The sequence below is a fragment of the Cervus elaphus genome, chromosome 19, assembly GCF_910594005.1.
Source record: "Cervus elaphus chromosome 19, mCerEla1.1, whole genome shotgun sequence".
Classification (NCBI taxonomy): Eukaryota; Metazoa; Chordata; class Mammalia; order Artiodactyla; family Cervidae; genus Cervus; species Cervus elaphus.
Genome location: NC_057833.1, coordinates 46,254,716 through 46,276,762, shown reverse-complemented (window position 1 = coordinate 46,276,762; position 22,047 = coordinate 46,254,716). Strand labels below are relative to the sequence as shown.

General features: G+C 49.6%; 1 protein-coding gene across 3 annotated transcripts in view; it reads left to right on the top strand.

The window, feature by feature from the left end:
- XXYLT1 (xyloside xylosyltransferase 1) overlaps window positions 1-21,334 on the top strand; it is a 174,100-nt gene extending 152,766 nt beyond the window's left edge. For 2 of the 3 annotated variants that reach the window (XM_043874482.1, XM_043874483.1), the window contains exon 4: window positions 18,133-21,334. In XM_043874482.1, coding sequence (XP_043730417.1) covers window positions 18,133-18,529 — 397 coding nt within the window. In that variant the 3' untranslated portion in view covers window positions 18,530-21,334. The remainder of the gene's footprint in view (window positions 1-18,132) is intronic. The other variant, XR_006335293.1, reaches the window with a different exon arrangement.
- The last annotated feature ends 713 nt before the right edge of the window (window positions 21,335-22,047 follow it).

Below are 22,047 nucleotides of genomic sequence, written 5' to 3'. Positions count from 1 at the left end.
GTTAGGTCCCTACCATTTCTGTCCTTTATTGAGCCCATCTTTGCATGAAATGTTCTCTCAGTATCTCTAATTTTCTTGAAGAGATCTCTAGTCTTTCCCATTCTGTTGTTTTCCTCTATTTCTTTGCATTGATAGCTGAGGAAGTCTTTCTCATCTCTCCTGGCTCTCTCTCCTGCCCAGAGCCCCGGAACTCCGGGTGTGTGCCACCGTCACTTTCAGTGCTCCCTCTCTGGCCTCGTGTGTCCCTCTGCACTGGATGTGGGTTGGTGCCATGCTAGAGGGATCCCCCAGTCTCAGCCAGTACCCACCACAAGTATGATAAAATAGCATAATTTTTTTTCAGTTGAAGTATAGTTGATTTATAATATCATGTTAGTTTCAAGTTATATATGTATGTGTGTGTGCTCAGTCACTCAGTTGTGACCGACTCTTTGCAACCCCATGGACTATAACCTGCCAGGCTTCTCTGTCCATAGAATTCTCCAGGCAAGAATACTAGAGTGGGTTGCCATTTCCTTCTCCAGGGGATCTTTCCAACCCAGGGATTGAACCTGCATCTGTATTGCAGGTGCTTTCTCTACCGCTTGAGCCATCAGGGAAGCCCCATATAGGTATAGATATATAGATGTATATAGATATATACATAGATGTATATATATTTAGATTCAGTTATATATATATTTTCAGATTATTTTTCATTATGGATTATTAAAAGATATTGAATCTAGCTCCCTATACTGTATAGTCCTGGAGGGGGAAATGGCAACCCACTCCGGTATTCTTGCCTGGAGAATCCCATGGACAGGGGAGCCTGGCAGGCTACAGTCATGGGGTTGCAAAGAGTTGGACATGACTTAGCAACTACACAGATACTCTATAGTAAATCATTGGTGCCTCTCTAGTGTATGAATAGTAGTTCATATCTGTTAACCCCATGCCCCTGATTTATCCCTGTTCCCTTCCCTTCCCCCACTGGTAACCATAGGTTTGTTTTCTATGTCTGTGAGTCTGTTTCTGTTTCAAATATAGATTTGTTGGTATTATTTTTTAGGTTCTACATATATATATCATACAATATTTGTCTTCCTCAGTCTGACTGACTTCACTTAATATGATATTTTCTAGGTCCATCCATGTTGCTGCAAATTGCAGCATTTCATTCTTTTTTATAACTGAGTAGCATACTATTGTGTTTATATACATCTTCTTAAGCCAATCATCTGTTGATGGGCACTTGGGTTGTTTTCATATCTTGGTTATTGTAAATAATGCTGCTATGAACTTTAGGGTATGTGTATCTCTTCAAATTAGAGTTTTCATCTTTTCCAGATAAAAATGCCCAGAAGTGGGGTGCTGGATCATATGATAGTTCTATTTTTAGTTTTTTAAGGAACCTCCATACTATTTTCCATAGTGACTGCACCAATTTACATTCCCACCAACAGTGTAGCAGGGATCCCTTTTCTACACATTCCCTCCATAATTTATTATTTGTAGACTTTTTGTTGATGGCCATTCTGAGATGATGCTGTATTTTGGTTTTGATTTATATTTCTCTAATAATTAGCAGTGTTGATTTTGTATGTCTTCTTTGGAGAAATGTCTGTTTAGATCTTCTGCCCATTTTTTGGTTGTTGGGTTTTTTTATATTGAGTTGTATGAGCTGAAACAGTATTAATTTTCTTACTAAGATCAAAGGGGTTTATTTTTGTATGTATGTGGGGAGCAGGGGAGGCCAGGATGCAGACTGGTTGTCAGTAAATGCTTGCTGAAGATGGATTGGCCATCAGTTCAATTTCTCCCCTTGCCTCTGCCTTAAACCTTAGAACAGCACTGTTATGTATCACATACTGAGCTTAGATCCCTAGCCCCTAGCTTTTCCTGGGAAACAAGCAAGACCTCTGAAGTTGCTTGAGTACCTAGAGGTGAGGAAAAGGGCCAGGGGAAGAGGGGATTCTGATGATGCTCCTTTTCCCAGTCAAACTGGTTAATGCAGCTTCTAAAAGCACCTACCTGTCTCCTGCTGAGCTGCTGACCTGCAGTGAGAATCGGACTAAGTCGGGGTGTGCAGTCCCCTCCAGTCGTCACTGCTCCCACCAAGAGGCAATGGGGCTTGGGGCCTTACCCAGGGCTCTCCAGTCAGACTGCTTGCTCTGTATGGCTCCTCCCATGTGTTAGCAGGTGTCCTTGTGTGCGTGCACACACACATACACACCCCCCCCTCCACAAGTAACAAAGTCACTTGAGGAATCACCCGTCAACATGATCTGAACAGCCGACTTCCCTAGCACTACATGCACAGGCATCCAGAGCTGGATATGGAAACCCTTGGTCTGAGAGACAGGCCTTTGGGCCCTCCCAGCCTCTCCCCCATCATACAGGGCACAGGTTTTATGGAAGACCCAGGACCAACAGCAGAAGGAAAGGAGGGAGAACTCTCATCATCTGTCATCTGCCATGCACCAAAGTGTTCGGATATTAGTTCATTTAATCCTCTGGCAATACTTCTCGCAAGGCATCATGCTCCTGCTATCACAGGGAGGAAACTGAAGCAAGAAAAGGAGGAGGAGTTGCATTTGTGCATGTCTGTGGCGTCAGGGGGCTGTCGGCTCTGCATTACCTCATGTCCTCCTCACAGCAGTCTCTGGAGGTGTGATGCTTGGTTCTAGTGGAGCTCGTGCCAGGGCACAGTGTGACTGACTCCCAAGTCTCTTTCCTCATCTTTTCTCACGCCCCAGAGTGTGTCCCTGTGGACCACAGTAGCAGCATCACCTGGGAACTCATCAGAAATACAGGATCCTGCCGCTGTCACCTGCTGAATCCCAGCTGCACTTAACTGGGTCTCCACACACACGTTTTGTGTACACTGTAAAGTTTGCGGAGGCCTGGCGTTTACTGCACAGCTCTGAGGAAGAGAGGTCTGAGTAGGGAAGAGGAAGAAGAGTGGGCTTAGCTGAGAAAAGCTTCCTAGAGGCAGACTTGAGCTGAGTCACATGGTACCATGGAGGAGAGGCAGTCCCATCTGCTCAGAATGGCCTCAGCAAATACCTGCCCCGCCCATGTAGGAGGGTCCCTGGCAGTGCAGACTCACAGCTCCTGCCCGTGTGAACAAGCGGATGGCATGCATCAAGAGGGGAGGGTTGGCATCTGCACAGGCCGCCTGGCCCCACGCACTGGAGATTGCTACCCTGCCGGGAAAGGCGGGCAACTCAGAGCTGGCTCTGCAAGCTGTGTGCACCTGGATGGCCTCTTCAGAGGAGAGCAGAGGCTGGAAGGGCTTCGTTTGCTAAAAGTTTCCTGAGATTCTCGTGAGGAGTCAGCTCTGAACGAGGGAAGTGTCGGGGATCCTGTGTCAGCAGCTCCCCACACACACATGTCTGGGCAGAATGAATGGCAGGGTGCCTGGTTGGGCCCCTGTGGGCCTGAGTGCATGTGGGGAGGTATCTAGGTCTTGGGCAAGGGTCCAGGCGGCTCTGAGGAGGGGAGGGAGGAGGGAGTGTGGAGGATGCAGGCCTACCTGCGGCGTGGGTGCAGGTGTGAGCAGGGTGCTGGCTCTGGGCTCCAGGGGGCCTGGCCTGACTCTGCTGCATGGGTTCATTCTTTCTCTCCTTTGCCTCCTTCCCAAGGTGTGGCCACATCCCAGGTTTCTTTCTGCTTTTTCTCAGGCTAAGGACTATTTGGGAACTTGTGGCCTCCCCACAAGACAGCCTAGCAGGTTCCACATGGGACGGACAGCAGAGCAGCTCAGCACCTCCCCCCCGCCCCGATCCTTGGTGGAACCAGAATTTTCAGGGTGAGGGCCCCCATGGGGCATGGGGGTGAAAATAAGCTCCTAATAATTTTGGCTGTGGTTCCTCAGTCAGCAGTTGGGCAGGCTGAATGGCCATGGGGAGAAAGGCATGAAGAGGGCAGCCAGGAGCCCTGGGAGAGGCATGACTCTGGGAGCCATCCAGCAGATGGCTGTTGTTTTCAGAGGATTCTTATTACTCTCCACAGGTGGTGGCTTGAGCTAGCCTCTAATTCTAAGGCCTGGGCTTCTCATTGCAGTGGCTTCTCTTGTTGCAGAGCATGGGCTCCATTGAATTCGGGCTTCAGTAGCTGCAGCACATGGGCTCAGTCATGGCACATAGGCTTAGTGGTCCCAAGGCATATGGGGTCTTCCCAGACCAGAGATTAAACCTGTGTCTCCTGCATTGGCAGGTGGATTCTTATCCACTGAGCCACCGGAGAAGCCCTAAAATTCCACTCTTAATGTTCATTCAGATCCCAGTTGGCTATTCTGGTTCAGCCCAGGCCCCAGCTCTCTGACCCTGAGAAGCCCCAGGCCCTGTATGTTCCTCTCCTGAGTTCTTCTCCAAGGTGTTCCTCCAGCTTCAGGAGCACCAAGCATGCCTGTCGGCGTCTGAGTGGAAAACTGGGTGTGGAGAGAGGGATGTGAGTGGTTTCCATTGTTTTCGGCCTTTAGAGCCAGCACCCTGGGCTCAGCAGAGATCCTGGTGATGCGTCTAGAAGGTGTGGAGAAGAGACAAGCAGAACAGATCCAAGGAGGCAGCTAAAGGGCACATTTCCCCGTTTGGAGGGAGAACATCTCCGCAGTAAATCAGCCCCCCATGGCAGGGAGCAGGGGAGGCTCATGAGTGCTGGGTGAAGGTGAGGGTCGTCCGGAAGGAACAGAGGGAAGGCAGGTGTGCTCCAAATTGTCCACAGAGACGTCAGCGCATAAATGGGCCATGTCGGCCAGCATCTCATGGCTGTCCCTTCCCCATCCTCCCAGCTTGGGCCTGTTTGGGAGAAACGCACAAAGGCAGGAGGCACGAGCGAGGGGCCAGCACTGAGGCAGTTGTGAGTGGCACAGGGCCACACGGATCTGAGCTGGGAGGGTCGCCTTGTTCAGCTGGGAGAGCGAGGCTCGGACATGGCAATGACCTGGTCGGTGTCCCTGTGCCCCTCGGTGATCGTGGTTAAACAGGTCTTGCTATTGATGCCATGCCCAAGGCAGAAATCTGGGCCTGAGCTCCTGCCTTCTTCAATCCCTCTGTCCGTCTGTCAGTCCTGTCCTCTGCTTGCTACTATCGCGAGTCCTCCACTTCCCTCCATTCCCGACCCACCAGGTTCCCCAGGCCACCTCCACCTATCTGCTTCCAGCCTTGCCTCCTCCCAGTGATCCCTCACCCCACCAGGGACCATCCTAGTCCACAGGCTGCCTTGCTTTAACCCTTTGTTACCCTCAGCATCAAGGTAAGTCTCCCTAACCTCCCTGACAAGGCCCTTCATGGTCTGGCCCCTGCCTGCTGCCCATCTCACCTCCAGCAGGGCTGGACCGCACTCAGTTCCCCAGGCTAGGCACACTCTCACTGCCCACCTCTGCTCTTCACCTGCCAGACTCTTCATGTCTGATCTCACAGGCCAGTTTCTCCAAGGTTCAAGCCTTCCTTGAACCCCTCAAGACTGGGTGAGGAGCCTCTCTTTGGGGGACTTAATGCTCCCTATTGTTATGCTGGCCTATCTCTTATCACCCAGAGTTGTGACTGCCTGTTGGCTGGTCTGCATCCTCCCCAGACACTAAGCTCCACGCGGGTAGAAGTGATACATGTCTTTCTTGGTTATGGTTGTCTCCCTGGGCCCAGAATGGTGTGTAGGACACCGTAGACTTTGAATAAGTATTTCTTCAATTAGTGAATGTGCCAGGTGGTCCCTGGCACTTTGATTGAAGCCCCTTGTTCTCTCAGGTTTACGACGACCACACTCAAGGGTTAAGTGACTGGTGGAGGCCCCGCCTCTGGGAAGGGGCAGCCCTGAGTTACAGACGGGCCTGACTCCACAGCCCCTGCTCCGAACCCCTGTGCTTGTGGGGTGGGACTGCAGTTCTGTGGTCTCTGCCAGACTCCCTGGCATGTTTGGAGACCAGGAGGGGCCCCAGTTGCAGTGATCGGGGCACAGGGAGCGGCTGAGATCCCAGGCCACCTTTGAGGAGTTGTTTATTTTCTGAGCCAGACAGTTCTGATAACCCCCTAGTAATGCTGCTCTTTGATTCAGCCTGGCTCAACTGCGATCTGAGCCGGTCCATCAGGAGGACAGATTATTCTCTGGAATTTCTTCTTCCTTCTTTAAAAGAGAGAAAACAGAGAAGACAGCGCTGTGGAATGCCAAGCTGCGAGGCTTCGGGGCACAGAGTGCAGCCGGCTGTGGGGGATCGCTGGCAGGCCAGGGACAGTCTGGATGTTTGAGTGGGCTGGACGCCAGGCATGTGTGGGGCTCAGGTGTGCCCTGTACAAACGACCCTGAATGCTGCCGCCCGGCACACGGGTCCCAGGCAGCCTCTGGGGGAGGAGCGGCGTTACAGTGGAGAGCGGTCCTTCAGAATCTGGGGCACATGGGGCCGCAGGAGGCCTGTGCAGCACGGGTTGAAGGGAGAGCCACCTCCAGGCCAGCCCTGGGGTAGTGGGGAGGAGGAGGCTGGCCCAGCCTATGATGCAGGGCCTCTTCCCTGGCACAGTGCTTATGAATGAGCCCAGGATAGAGTGGTCTCCCTCCACTGTCCTGGACTCCGCCAGGTTGTCACCACATACAGGTGGTGGCCCGTGAACACCCTCAGCAGCCCCCGGCAGGGCAGGGTGTGAGGGGCACATGGAGGTAAATGCCTGCTCCCCTTCTCTCTGACCTCACTGTCAGGCTGGGGGTGAGGATGAAAATGTCTGACATTTGTCCCAAGTCACTGTCCCCTGCAGAGAAGCCACAGAGGGGTGGAGCCGGGGCAAACCTGGATATTCTCTCTCCAAACACACACCCCTTCCCTGTACCATCCTGTGGGGACCCTACTGAGCCTCCTCTTGTCCTCAGCCTGAACTTTCAGATGACGATAGTGTCCTTTCCTATTTGACCTCATACACAAGGATTTAGAATGCCTGAATAATTTAATCCCATGGGGACGGCCCTTTGCTTTAGAGGTTTCATCCACATGAAGACACTATGGCCACGCAGATGAAGTATGGACTCTGGAGGGTTTCAGTGCTTTGATAGAATTTGGGAGTGGCTCCCTCCATGGCCTCCCTTTCTTACCCTGCACTCCTATGCCTGGCAGGATGCCCGTCTCAGGCATCACCAGAGGGTCTTCCCAAGGTGGACCACCCCCAGCATGGTGACTGGTTGTCTGTCCTTGGTGGGCCCTGCAGGACAGCGGACTTGGTGTGATTCCCCTTTATGTCCTCTGTGTCCTGCACAGTCCAGGCCCCTGGGATGGATTGCTGCAGTTTGGTTTCAAAGGCTGCTGGGGTCCTGGGGTTGTGCACAGGGGCGGGGCATTTGCAGACAGCATCCTTGGGTGGTTAAACTCACTCAGTGATGGCAAGGGAAGAACAGGCAGCAAAGGCTGATCTAAGAATTTTAGGGAAAGGACTGATGTACGGCGACCCTAAAGGAGAGTGTGATTTTCCTTGGTCAGAATCTGAAAAGCATGAGACAAAGCCAAGGCTTTTGTTGGTATGGGAAGGCGTTGTGGTGCCGGGGCATGTGACCTCTTAGGTCCCAGAGGGGTGATCTTGAGCAAGCTGCTTCCTCTCTCTGTGTTCCCGGGTCATCTCTAGGATTTTTTTAGCGTCAGGATTTTGGTTCCAGGGCCAGAGTCATGAATTGGCCCAGGATTCCTGCCTCCAAGTGCACCTGGGGCGGGGAGCACGTGGGCTCACTTTGGTCCTCCTGCACTTACGTAGCCTGCTCCATGGTTCAAACTGGCCTGATGAAATTCACACCCCACCCCTGGTCTTGATGTGTGGAATCGCCTGTCCTGTCTTCCGCTCTGCCAACCAGTCCTCTTCTGAGCACCAGAGTGCTCAGAAAATCCATTCTCTGAGTTCTTTCTCACTGCTGCTCTGAACTTGGTGTGAGCACCCCATAGGCTCCACTCATTCCCAGGTCCCGCCGGGAACACAGTGCTAAGCAGGGAGGGCACTTCCTCCTGCTCCACAGCCTCGCCTCTGGGCTTAGCCTCACAGGAGGGCTATGTGGCCACAAGGACATTACTTAACCTCCCTGAGCTTTCATTTCCTTATGTGTAAGGTGGAAATAGTACTGGTCATAGATGCTGTCATGAGGGATTGAGAGAATGTGTGTAAAGCTGAGTGAGGGCTGTAATGAGTGGCAGCAGCTAATTCCCTCCTCCTTGTTATTTCCAGTATAGTGCGTGGTCTGCACTAGGCTTTGAACAAGTATTTACTGAATACTTAGAGGTATGGGTGATCCTCACTTCTGAGAAGGAGTTGATGAGGGCAGAGACCTCTGGGGAAACTGGAGGAGAGATCCCAGGTGTCATCTCGATGGGGCAGGGGTGGGAGTGCTTCCTGGTCACCTTGCTGGCTGTGTGGGGCTGAAGCCTGGTGTCTGTGCCCCGTGGCCTGCAGGAGAAGAGCTGGCTACCGGTTTGTGTGTATGTGTTGAGGACAGTGTGCCCTGTGGCTGAGGGCAGATTTGGAGGGGGTCTGGCTTCAGGGTCCCTCCCTTTCTCTTCTGCCCTGATCCCCACTTCTATGGCAATTCCGTGGGAGCTGGTAAAGAATCTGCCTGCAGTGCAGGAGATCCTGGTTCGATTCCTGGGTCGGGAAGATCCCCTGGAGAAGGGATAGGCTACCCACTCCAGTATTCTTGGACTTCCCTGGTGGCTCAGACGGTAAAGAATCCACCTTCAATGTGGGAGACCTGGGTTCAATCCCTGGGTTGAAAGATCCCCTGGAGGAGGGCATGGCAACCCACTCCAGTATTCTTGCCTGGAGAATCCCCATGGACAGAGGAGCGTGGCAGGCTGCAGTCCAGGGGGTCGCAAAGGGCTGGACACAACTGAGCGACTAAGCAGAGCACAACTGATGGCATAAAGTCCTGGGGAGATGGGGAATTTTCCTGCCTTGCCTGCTCCTGCATAGCTGCTCAGACAGTGCACCCGGAGAGAGAGGAGATGGGCGGGTTTCAGCCACACCCAGTGAAACATCAGGAAGGGAGGGAAGGAGGGAGGCAAAAAGATAGGATCAGTCCATCCCTATTTCCTGAAAACTGTATTTACAAGCACCCACAAAGGACCGAAGTATAGGGACTCAGCAGAAACAAATACTGTGTAGCTATTGCCCTGTGTGCTGCCCTATCGTCCCCCTCCCCTGACAAATAGCACACTGCTGGGGCTTATAATTGGGAAGCCCCCAGACAAATGGTGGGGCTTTGCTGATGCATAGAAATGGGTTTTGAAACAACAACAAATCCCTGTTGTAATCATAGGGTACTGATGCATTTAAAGAGGGATTGATTATTAGAGTTTGGTGATTACTACACTGTCTTGAAGTTCATTCCCAAAGTTTCATGGATGGTGAATCCTAGTCCTGGCTCAGAACCATAGGCTTTGAAAGAAGAAAAGGATCCAGACCTGATTAATCCACTTAACTGGCACAGGAATGAGGCTCTAGTAAGGAAGTGACTTGCCCAAGGTTGCCTGCTGGTGGATCAGAGCCAGTGAACCGGGTTTAGGGTCCCTGCTCACCACATACCTGGCTCAGGTGGTGGGGAGTGGGAGAGTAGGGGTAGTGTGTGTGTGCTGTGGACAATCCATACTGCTTTTCACTGAACATGATGTGTGTCCTTGGCTTCCATCATCTCTGATGGTATTGTTTTGCCTGCCTTATTTCATAAAATCCTCACAACCTGTTTCCATATGGGGAGCCTGAAGCACAGAATGCTTTAGCACCTTGCTCAGGGTAGTAAGCAGTGGACCAGGATATGAATTCAGACTCTCTGCCCCAGAACCTACATTCTTTTCTCTTTTTTTAAATTTATTTATTTTTAATTGAAGGATAATTGCTTTACAATGTTGGTTTGATTTCTGCCATACATCAACATGAGTCAGCCAGAGGTGTACGTATGTCCCCTACCTCTTGAACCTCCTTCCCACCTCCCACCCTTTCTCACTCCTCTAGGTTATTACAGAGCCCCAGTTGGAATTCCCTGAGTCAGACAGCAAATTTCCATTGGCTATCTGTTTTACATATGGTAGTGTATATGCTTCCACACTACTCTCACCCTCTCCTTCCTCTGCCCCCCCAACCCTTGTCCATAAGTCTGTTATATGTCTGTGTCTCCACTGCTTCCCTGCAAATAGGTTCATCAGTACCATCCTTCCAGATTTCATATATATACATTAAAATATATTATTTTTTCTTTTTCTGACTTACTTCACTCTGTATAGTAGGCTCTAGGTTCGTCCACCTCATTAGAACTGACTCAAATGTGTTCCTTTTCATGGCTGAGTAGTATTCCATTGTATATATGCACCACAGCTGCTTTATCCATTCATCTGTCAATGGACATCTAGGTTGCTTCCATGTTCTAGCTATTGTAAATAATGCTGCAATGAACATTGAGGTGCATGAGGTTTGGTTTCCTCAGGATATATGCCTTGGAGTGGTATTGCTGGGTCATATGGTAGTTTTATTCCTGTTTTTTAAGGAATCTCCATAATGTCTTCCATAGTGGCTGTATCAATTTACATTCCCACCAGCGGTGCAAGAGGTTCCCTTTTCTCCCACCCTCACTAGCACTTGTTTGTGGATTTTTTGATGATGGCCATTCTGACCAGTGTGAGGTGGTATCTCATTGTAGTTTTGACTTGCATTTCTCTAATAATAAGTGATGTTGAACATCTTTTCATGTGTTTATTAGCCATCTCTATGTCTTCCTTGGAGAATTATCTGTTTAGGTCTGTTGCCTACTTTTTGATTGGGTTGTTTGTTTTTCTGGTATTGAGTTGTATGACCTGCTTGTATATTTTGGAAATTTTTTGTTTTTTAATAATTTTATTTATTTATTTTTGGCTGTACTGGGTATTCACTGCTGTGTGGGCTTTTCTCTAGCTGTGGAGAGCAGGGGGCTACATTTTAGTTGTGATGTGCAGGCCTCTGATTGCAGTGGCTTCTCTGTGGGTCTCTTGTTGCAGGGCACTGTCTCTTGAATCAGGGGCTTCAGTAGTTGCGGCACTGGATTCTAGAGCAAAGACTCAGTAGTTGTGCATGAGCTTAGTTGCTTGGCAGCATGTGGGATCCTCCAGGACTAGGGGCCGAACCCACATCACCTGCATTGGCAGGCAGATCCTTACCACATAGCCACCAGGGAAGCCCCAGAACGTGCATTCTTAACCCCATCATGAACTGGAACATTTTTAAAGTCAGTGGACGACTGATACATACCTGCCTCCCCCTCCACCCCAGACTGACTTCTAACCCCTGGGGAAGGAAGCTGGCAGAACTGGGCCCTCCCTCCTGGCATCTTCAGCACCCTGCTTCCAGGAAGCATCTCCCAAGTGGTCCCTCCAAGAAGACCCTGACAAAGTGAGAAAGCTCAGCAAATATTAGCATAAAATTTGCAAGTGGCCATGCCACCTGTTTCATGGCCATTTTCAGGATAAAATAATATCACTGTTGTTCATGCGGTTTTTATTTCTTTTAAAATTATTTAAAATACCCTGTTTCTTTTGAGTACAATCCTCAGCATCAGCATCACCTGGGAGCTTGTCAGAAATGCAGCTTCTGAATGAGGATCTGCATTTTAACCAGACCCCAGGTGAGCCCCCGGCACAGTGACATCTGAGAAGTGCTGTTGGCCATGACAGGTACCTGAGGGGTGGGGCCTGTGTCTGGCCCATTGCTGTCCCCCTGCCCGCACCCACACCCCAGTGCCTTGTTTTGTGCCTTACAGGTGGGATATCCCCATGTTTGTGTCAATATGCCGATCACTTGTTCTACCCTTGACCAAGACCCATGCCACAGTGTGCAGGAAGGCAAGCAGGGGCAGGTGCAGGCAGGGGTCAGCCGAGAAGAAGTGGAGGGCTCACAGGTTGCTTCTGGGCTTGAGAAATAACACATTTTCCTGGAGTTAGTGGCCTTTGCGCCCCTGTCAGCCATGCCAGGGTGTGAAGGGTACTGGGCTAGATTGAGCTTATTTCAGACACAAGGTTAAATTCCACCCATGTCCCTCCCCATCAGCCTTACCACACACGCCTCCATAGGTTCTGCTCAGTGTCCCAGAAAACACCCAGCATGTGTTTTCCTGGCATCCTTGGAACTTCTCTCCCATGTCCCCTAGTGCCGCGGGGCTCTTGGGAGCAGTGAGCCACTTCTGAAGGTGACTCTCTCTGGCTTAGTCTTCATGCTGATGAAAGCCCCTCCCTCATCAGACTTCTGGGAAAGGGCAGGATTGTGGAGCTGAGCTGAGGCCCCCTGAATGAGTCATGACCAGCCCAGCCTGCTGGCTGCAGGCCCTGCGTCACCTGATTGGTACCAGGGCTCACACCAGATTTGAGTTGCTCCTGAGCAGTGATGTACAAGCTCCACTACTCGGAGGCCAGGGGCTCTTCTGGGGTCAGCATTGGGAAGGGCATTGTCCACAGCACGGTGGGCACCACTGAGTCATTTTACCATCTGGGGGTCTTCATGGCTTACTTTGTCATACCCACATCTCATCACATGTGTGGATTCCTGAGCTCATGAGACCAACTTTTCTCCCTTGCCTTCTCTGTCCTCACACCGAGAGGGACCTGGCTCTCCACAGAGAAGACCCCCGTGGCCCCAGCTCAGAGGGCTCAGGGTGCTCTCTCCCTGAACTGCCTTTCTGAATTGTTCCACCAACTTCATCAACATCCTCCTCTTTTAAATTTCAGCCATCTGATTTTACAGTCTCTTATTCCCTTGTTCGTTCGTTCTATAATCCATTCATCCACCCATTCATTTGAAACTTAACACTGTCATGTTCCAGGTGAGATGCTAGGCAGAGGCAGTTTAGACTGGGTGGGGAACTAGGGGAGCCAGGAGAGACTGACAACCTAGAAAACAGGGAGAGTTGGTCCCAGAGACTCCCAAGGGGGCTGATGGACAGCTTCCATGGGGGTGAGAGTGGGGGGTGAGGGCAGGACAGGTGGTCAAAGGGGAAGTATCTCAGCTCCCTGGCCCTGGTGGAGAGTGCCTTCTTTTCTTAAATTTTTTCAAAAATATTTTGGCTGCACTGTGCAGCATGTAGGGTCTTAGTTCCCCAACCAGGGATCAAACTTGCACCCCCTGCATTAGGACAGTAGAGTCTTAACCACTGGACTGCCAGGGAAGTCCCAGTGATGTGTTAATTTCTGCTGTACAGCAAAGTGATTCAGTTATAATAGGGATGCTTGGCGGTGGGGGGGATGGGATGCGGGTGAGTGAGCCACGGTGAGATGTGCTGTGCGTGGGGCCGTCCTTGTGAATCCCCAACCTACAATGGAGCCTTCTTGGCCTGAGAACCTATGGCCTGAGCTCAGCCTGTCAGCACAGGCTTCTCGAACCTTCTGGGGGGGAATGTTGTGCAGACTATCTGGGCCTTGTGTGTTTCCCCATCTTTGCTTCTCCCCTCTTGGAAGTTAAAGTAGAAAACTGGGCCTTAGGAGGTGAGAATGGCCAACCCAGGAGACAACACTCATGAAGAAACAGGGAGACAGAAGGATCTGTGATTTGGGGTGGTGGGAGGAGGAGAAAGGGACGATTCATGGCAACTGGGTTCTTTTCTGGAGAATGTGAGCTTCAGGTTCTTAGGCCAGGGTCTCTGGTTGACAGATTTGTTGGAGTGACCTCAGCAATGATTATCAGGGGAAAGATCCGAGGGAGGAGATGGCTCAAAGTTACTTCAAATACTCCTTCCCATAAAGATGAGTTTTCCTCACTACAATTAGTCCACTAGCTTTTAATAGTCCTTTTTAGGATTATTAATTAGGATATATTTGATGTAAACATTTAGAAAACGCATTTCCCGTAAACTAGAACGTGCTTGAAGGTTCCTCATTTGTGCTTTTCCAGCAAGCCTCTTTGGCTTCTGGAAGGACTTGCTATTTACAACGGACCATCTGCCCCGGGGCTCCTTTTACAGTTAGGATTATTTCTAAAGGGGAAGAAACCTTATCCCCTCCCGTGTGGGTCTCCAGGTGACCATGGGGGTGGGGACAAGCCTCCGTACAGGCCCAAATGCAACAATTAGGCAGTGTAACACGGCTGGGTGTGGGCATGGTGGTTATCCTGAGAAACTTCTGGAAGCTTTCAGAATCCATCCCTTCATTCATACCGAGGTTTCCTGCAGTATCAGCAGGTGCCACTGGCAGTGCCTGTGAATATATGTAGTCAGCCCAGGGCCTGTGAGGAAGGCAAGGGTCTGGGGGGCTCTCCAATTCCCCCCGACCCCCAATCAATGAAGCACCAGCAGCAGCTGCATCTCCTGATGGCCTGGTCCCCAGCACCTGTGGCCTTGGGGTATGCTAGCCAAATTGAGAAATAAGATTGCAGTCCACGTGCTGCTTCTTGGAATATCAGCCCACAGTAGAATCCGAGGCATGGATGAAAAGGGACTTTGGAGATGAGAGGATCCAAGTCTGGGCCCTGCACCGACAATAAGGGCTTCTGCTCCCCTTTGTTAATGTAAAGGTGGTGACGTCCCTGTACTCCTGGGAGAGGAACGAGGTAGAGAATTGTCAGAGGGCTCTGCAGCCCCGGCGTACTGCGGCAGGTGAGGAACTGGGGACTCCACCCTGTCAGGCTGGTCCCTGTGGTGGGATCAGACCCTTTCTATGAGTGCTTATCCATGTCCCTGGATCACTCTCCACCCCCAGGCTGGGGCAGTTCCTCCACAAGAACCAGCTGCCATAGAGACCAGAGAACTCCATCATTGCCCCAAGCAGCTGCTTTGCTTTTCTGGGTTCATCTTGGGGTAGTATGAATGCTTTAAACAAGGGCAATAATTTTCTACTTAGAGGGCCACTGGTTCATTTTCAGGCTGTGTTTCTGCTTCCCACTCCCTGGGTGGCTTGTATTTTCAATTTCCTGTCCCTCCCTTGCTTCTTACATATCACAATGCTCTGATGTCCCAGACCTGGTTCTTTCTGGCTCTTTGTTAGGAAGTGCCTCTTTGTCTTGATTAAGCAGCAGTGCTAGGCGGCATGTTCCCAAAGAGCCACTGGGGTTATGGTCTCTGCCTGTAAGAACATTCTGTCCATCTTTCCATCTCTGGCCCCACCCTCCTAAGCCAGCAGGTTCAGTGCCAGGTTACTCTGGTGTAGGCAAGAAGAATTGGGGGAGCTTCCCTGCTGAGGTTGGTAGGGGTGCCCCGGGGCTATTACTGGTCCCTCTGCTTCCCAGCTTGCTCGAGAGTCGAAACACTTCTGAAACTTTTTAAAACATCCAAGAACCCTCTCTTGGGTCCCTGCTCCTCACTCTCCCCTAAAATAGACCTGGCAGCAGTGAATCCAGAGAAGCAGCAGGTTTTTTCTCAGCAGCAACCACTTTGCGTCCTGACTTTGTTCCCCTGCCCCTGGTGCCAGGTGATATTGAAGGCCATGCAGCCTGAGCTGCACTGACCTTTCCCTCAGTCCTGGTACAGCAGAGCCAGGGCCATGCGGGGTGCTGAGGAAGCAGAGGCGATGGTGGTCACAGAGGTGACCCTCATGCTCACACCACCAGCCCGAGTCACGTTCCCCTACCCTGTCCCCGGGGAGGGGAGGACAGAACTGTGGGGGAAGGACAGGGGACCAGTGAGCTTGATGGGGTATGAGGTGTCCAGGGGCTCCATAAGCACTGGCTCTGCCTCTCCACTGCCACCTTCTCCCCTCCTCCGGGGTCTCTCCTCCCTGGGGGGTAAATCTTACATCTTGGCAAGATAACAACCCTCCCCTTAAAACAGACAGAGGGAGAGAAAAGTCCTATACCCAAGGTGACATGTAACTTAAATTTGGAACCCAAATGTTTCAATGGATGACCAAACATACTGGTTTGCCTGAGACTAGGACTCAGGGTTTCTCAGGATATGGACAGTTGGTCACCGTGCTTTTGAAAATGAAAAGGTACATGACTATTCATTCAATTTATAATACTTTGATTTTCCTTACAATTTCTTCTTTGATCAGTGGATTGTTTAAAGATGTGCTGCTTAATTTCCAAATATTTAGAAATTTTCTCTAGTTTTTTTATTTCAAGTGCAATTTCATTTTGGTTAGGGAACATTCTTTATATGACTTTTAACCTTTTTCAATGTATTGAAACTTGTTTTGTCACCCATCATATGGTCTATTTTGGTGAATGCTCCATTTGCAGGAGAAAAGAATGTGTGTTCTGCTGTTGCTGGGTAGAGAGTTCCACAAATGTCAACTAGGTCAAGTTGCTTGACAGCTTTGTTCAGATCTTCCACATCCTTTGTCTTCTTGCTCTACCATTTACTGAGAATGGGGTAATAACATTTCCAGCTAGAATAGCAAAACAAACCCAAACCCTCTCCTGACTGGAGAGTTCCTGAAATTAACCATTTGGAGGAAATATGGTAAAATGAACTCACAGTTGTCAAACTGCATTCTAACCTCGCTATGATCCCATCACTGCGGGCTTTAGTGGCTAGAAAGATCTAGCATCTCTGTTTGCTTTGGAAGCTTATTTTTGCCGAGGTTGTTATCACCAAGTAGGCGCCAGAGCTCTGTTCCATTCACAGTTCAACTACGGTGAAATTCAGACAATGAACTTGTGTACTCCCCTTGTAAGAACGTCCAAACGGAATGCTTTGCCCTGGCCAGAAGCAAAGTCTCGGCCCCTTTTGATATGTGAGACTTCAAGGAAGCTTTCTCTATTCCCAGACTTGGAGAATTGTGTTGAACTGGAAAATGGATCAGGGAGGCCCACCCCAGGCCAGGCCTCTGGTTTTCTTTCCACTGCACTGTCCACTTCACCACCCAGTTCCTCCCTGTGATTGGTCGGGGGAGCTGCTAAAAGGGAGGCCAGAGGGTGGCTTTGCCCTGATGCATTCCCCACCCTACAGACTCTAGGGAAGAGGCAAAGCTGGTAAAACAAAGCAAGGTCCACTCCTGCCATTGCTCACAACAGAGGACCTTCCATCTCTCCTCCTTCCTCCAGGTTGCAGGTCTGGCTGCTCTGCCTGCATTTCTGTGGGTGTGGAGCCTGGGGCTCTCTGGTCCTTCCTGTCCCCACCCCATGCTGGAACTTGATATTAAAGAGGCGAGAGAACAGAGTGGGTAGTGCTCTCACCCCATCACTCACAGAGAGGTTTCTGGGTCTGACTTCCCTTCTCCAGATGGAAGCATTTGGTCCCTTGGTTCTAATATCCCATGAGCTGTATACCTAGACTGGATTTCTAAATCTGCCTAGAGAGAGACTGAGATTGAGCCATGCTACTCTCTAAAATTGCCATAATTCTACCTGGCTGTCCTGGGCTTCCCAGGTGGCTCAGTGGTAAAGAATCCACCAGCAATGCAGGAGATGTGGGTTTGATCCCTGAGTTGTGAAGATCCCCTGGAGGAGGAAATGGCTACCCACTCCAGTATTCTTGCCTGAGAAAAATCCTACGGACAGAGGTGCCTGGTGGGCTACAGTCCACGGGGTCACTGTCGGACACAAATGAGTGACTAAACAACCACCACCTGGCTGTCCCACAGCTACTTTCACTCTGGCTTATGCATGTGCCCTGAGCTGTTTCAGAAATGCTAGGTGTGGGGTCTTAATAAAGAGGTTTGTTCAAAAGCAAAAAAATGATTTTGATTCAGCCTGTGTTTAACTCTGTCTACGCCTGATCACCATTCAGAACTGCTGCCCCAGTTCTCTCCTCTCATTTTCACAATCACAGACAAAAACAGGGGTGGAAGGTTCCACCTAGATTGTTGCTGTCCTCGAAAGTGGACAGTGGAGCAGGAGGCCTGGGTTGAGTCCCTGCTCATGCTGCTTGCCGGTTGTACGACTTTGGGGAAGTCCCTGACCTCTGTGCAGTATGAGGTGACCTATTGTCTCTGAGAGCACCTGTCGCTAGGGTGCAGTGCCCGGTGCTCCCTAAGTCTGTACAGATGTAATGGATGCAGACAATGTCATCACAGGGTGGTGGGAAGAGCACTGAGGCTGAGACTCCGGAGACTGGGCCCGGCTCTGCCTCCTACTGGGGGTGTGAGGCAGATTCTGAACCTCAGACTCTCAGGTCTGGTGGCTGTAAAACCGCAGTGACAGTGGACCCTCCCTCTGGGGTGGTTGTTAAGACCCAGGGAAATGAGCTCGCAGACTGTTTCCCACACACACATCAGGCTAAATCTGTTCTCTTCCCCCTCCCTAGGCACACATTCTGGCAGTTCCGCCATGATAACCCGAAGACGCGGGTCGGGAGCCCTCCCCCCGAGGGGCTCCCAGGCTTCAACAGTGGGGTGATGCTGCTCAACCTGGAGGCCATGCGCCAGTCCCCGCTGTACGACCGCCTGCTGGAGCCGGCGCAGGTGCAGCAGCTGGCCGACAAGTACCACTTCCGGGGTCACCTCGGGGACCAGGACTTCTTCACCATGATCGGCATGGAGCACCCCGAGCTCTTCCACGTGCTGGACTGCACCTGGAACCGGCAGCTTTGCACCTGGTGGAGGGATCACGGCTACAGCGACGTCTTCGACGCCTACTTCCGGTGCGAGGGCCACGTCAAGATCTACCACGGAAACTGCAACACCCCGATCCCAGAGGCCTAGGCCCCGCCCCGCCCGCCGTGCCCTCGGGCTCAGCATCTGGGCGCCTCTCGGGCAGGCCCGGGACAGCATTTGGACTCCTAGAGAGACACTGAAGGACGTCCTTGTGATCAGGTGCTGCGGCTCTCCCACCCAGGGGTGCTGTCTGAGGCCGCCCGGGGATGCCTGGCCTGCACCCCACTGGTGCTGTGGACCTTTTGCCTCCAGGAGCCAGACGTTGTGAAGAACACACACACAGACCTCTTCCGATGGGCTAGGAAGCAAGTGTTTGAAAAGAATAAAGAAAAAAAAAAACAGTGCCCCTTGCCTTCAGCCCCCAAAGGCTGGAAATCCTTTTAAGAACTGGGCTTTCATAGACCAAATATAAATTTACTTTAAATCGACAGGCGAAACAGAACAAACAGCACTGCTCTAGCTCCTAGTGAGCTCTAAATGCGTGAGCCAGGGTTTACCAACCAACTCAGAGTTTAAGCATCCAAAGGAATGCTAGCCTTCCACATACACACTTGGGAGGCTGTGTGGTTATTCTCACAATGCTCCTGGCACCTGGTGCAGGTGTAAAGATCACCACCAACTGTGGCCACATAAGAAACCTGGTCTCATTATTTGAGCCTTCACAGCGTTCATCTCCCAACTGCATCACAGAACCTCATTATCCCTTAATCATCCAAGCCAGCTCCAGGTGACCAGACTCTGCTCAGAGATCAAATCTGCCATCAAGGAACAGTGATTGGCCAGCCCCAAGCACAGGATTGTCTGGATTGGGAAGACTCATTCCAAAGAGGAGCCAGCCCAGTGGTACCGGAATGTAACCTTGCGACTTGGCAGGGATGTCACTCTTAGACATTCTAACCTTTTATTCAGAAGAATCATCCTCGTGACTTTATTGCCCCAGGTGAGACTCCATACCTTAGAAGAAAATTAGGTTGTCAGTTCTTAATTTCTGCTTTCTGAGTTCTCCTGTAAGTGAGCCGTAAACATGAAGCCCATAGTAGTCCATTCTGTACAATCCAGCTGAGGTTCTTGGGGAAGAAATGTTGGCTTTTCATCTTTTATCAGTTTCATTTACTTTTTTTTTTTACCATGAGTGAGAACAGCTAATAAATAATCTTTGAGAACAGAGTGATTTATGCTGTTTGCTCTCTGATCAGTTTCCTGAAGGACCTGAATCAAGAGTGTGATCAGTATCACTCAGAGTCTCCCTCCCCACATGACTATCTAAGCATGCTTCCAGTGGATCTCTAGGGCCTAAGAGGGAGAACATCTGAAGAAGGTTGTATTGGACTCAAAACAAAGAATCATTTCATTCTAGGTATTGACAGGCCCATCTGCTTCTGGGAGCAAAACTGCCCCCCATCAGTTCTCATCTGCTTACCCCTAAGTATCCGGCTACGTCGTCCCCGGATGAAATGGTGCACATGTCTCTCCTAACTCTTGGCTCTGACAGAACAGGACTGTTCTGTTAGGTACTTGACTCCCTAGTTAGAGCCACCGAATATTGAATGCCTGCTGTGTGCCAAGCATTGTATTATGTGTGTGATCTCACACACTAAGATTCATGAAGATAATTCAGGTTCTAAAATTTATTGTAAGAAAATAACAAGAGATGTGGACAGAGTCATTGTTTATCACAACCTTTTTATAATAGAAAAAAATTGGTAGTAACAAAATGCTGAATAGCAGAGTGGGTAAGTAATGTGTGTTATAACTGTATAATGGCATACTTTAGGCATTACAAATTATTTTTGAAAAATAATGCCTTGAAAAATGCTTATAATATGCTATTAAGAATGCAAAATAGAAAATTATATGTATTATTGATCCTAATTTTATTTTTTAAATTACATTATGGTATGTAAATATATTGAGACAGAGCCTGTTCTCTGTTTCATTAGTTCAATGCTTAAAAAAAATCATGTTTCAAACACATTAAAAAACAATTATTATAATGAGGAAAAGTGAATGAAACACTAGAGCATTTTAGACTCACAATAGCAAAGTATTTTTCCTGCAGTAGTTTCAATAGTTAAAATGTTTCTATAACTTGAGTGGACTTTATCATTGCAAGGAAAAAGCAATAAACTGATCAAAATGGGCACAAGCCAAACAAAATCTTGTTTACCTTTGTGATTACCTACACAGGAGCTTCCCCCTTCTCTCTCTTGAATAACCTAGACCTTACAACTCCATGGTGAACAGCAAAATAAAAAAGGAAACCCAGCCAGACCAACAAAGCCATCATGTGCTCCTGAGTTTCCACGAGCAACTTTTTGACAAATCCTGGAAGGCTTGTTCCTGACTGGGATCCTCTTATAAGCAAGGCAACCGACCCCACTATTCTTGCCTGGGAAATCCCATGGACAGAGGAACCTGGCGGCCCACAGCCCCAAGGGATCACAAAAGAGTTGGACACGACTTAGCGACTAAATAACAACAAATGATCAATGCAGCGCAAAAATAACTGTGCTGTTTAATTTGCCTTGTAAGTGGAGCATAGGCCTGTAGGTATGATTGGAACTGAAGTCCAAAAAGAGAACCTTTCTGGGTAGTAGGATTAAGATACTTTTTAATCTTTATCTGTATTTACTTGTATATTTTCCATAGTGAAACAAACAGTAAAGGCTGTAAAATTCTAGCCACACACCTTCCCTCCAGTTACAGGCAGGCATCATCCTGACCACCTTACAGTTCACTGTTGGCCCTGGTTACTGTCATCCATTAAAAAATAATCTTGGGTAAACAGGCTCTGGGTTTTCTACTTTCCCTATGGATGCCCTAGTTCTCCAAATAAAAAATCTAATAATAGCATCTCCAGACTCTGCTTTCACTTCTGATATTGTCATCTTTTGTGTGTACATATATGACAATGGCCTTTGGGAGACTTGCGGGCTTACTAAAAAGATTTATTTTTGTATGTGTCAGAACCAAACTACAGCATCCCCCTTTCCATAACATCTTATCAAGGTACAGTGTGCATGATGGTGCAGTGGGACTCACCGGCTTGGGGGGCAAGTGCAGCTGGGTTTGGCACCTGCTTTAACCAAAGACTCTGCTCATCATCAGACCTGATCTCAGCATGGAGACCCAAGGTTGGGCTGAACGTGGAGTCTGGCAGGACAAGCAGAGATTTCCAAACAAGCAAGGTAGTGCCATAGAGAGAACCTCTCTCCTGAAACAGGCCTGGTTGTGAGCCCATGTTCTCCCCCAACCCCCTGGGCCATCTTGGACAAGCAAGATTGCCTCTTTCCTCATTTATCGACATAGATAACAAGAACTCTCTCTAAACAGTGTTGTTGGAAGCAAAGAGATGTGTCAGGCTGAGAAATAATACATAAATGCAGGGGAAATCTTAAGAGTTACTACTTAAAACACTTTTAAAATAATAAACAAGCCATTTGGGGTACATTAAGTGTCATCCCTAAACCCAGTGCATGATCAGATGCTTGCTTATAGGCTATCCAATTTTTTTTTTTTTTTAGCATGCCAATCTGCAGAGGCCTAGGTGTGTCTTGGTTTGGTTT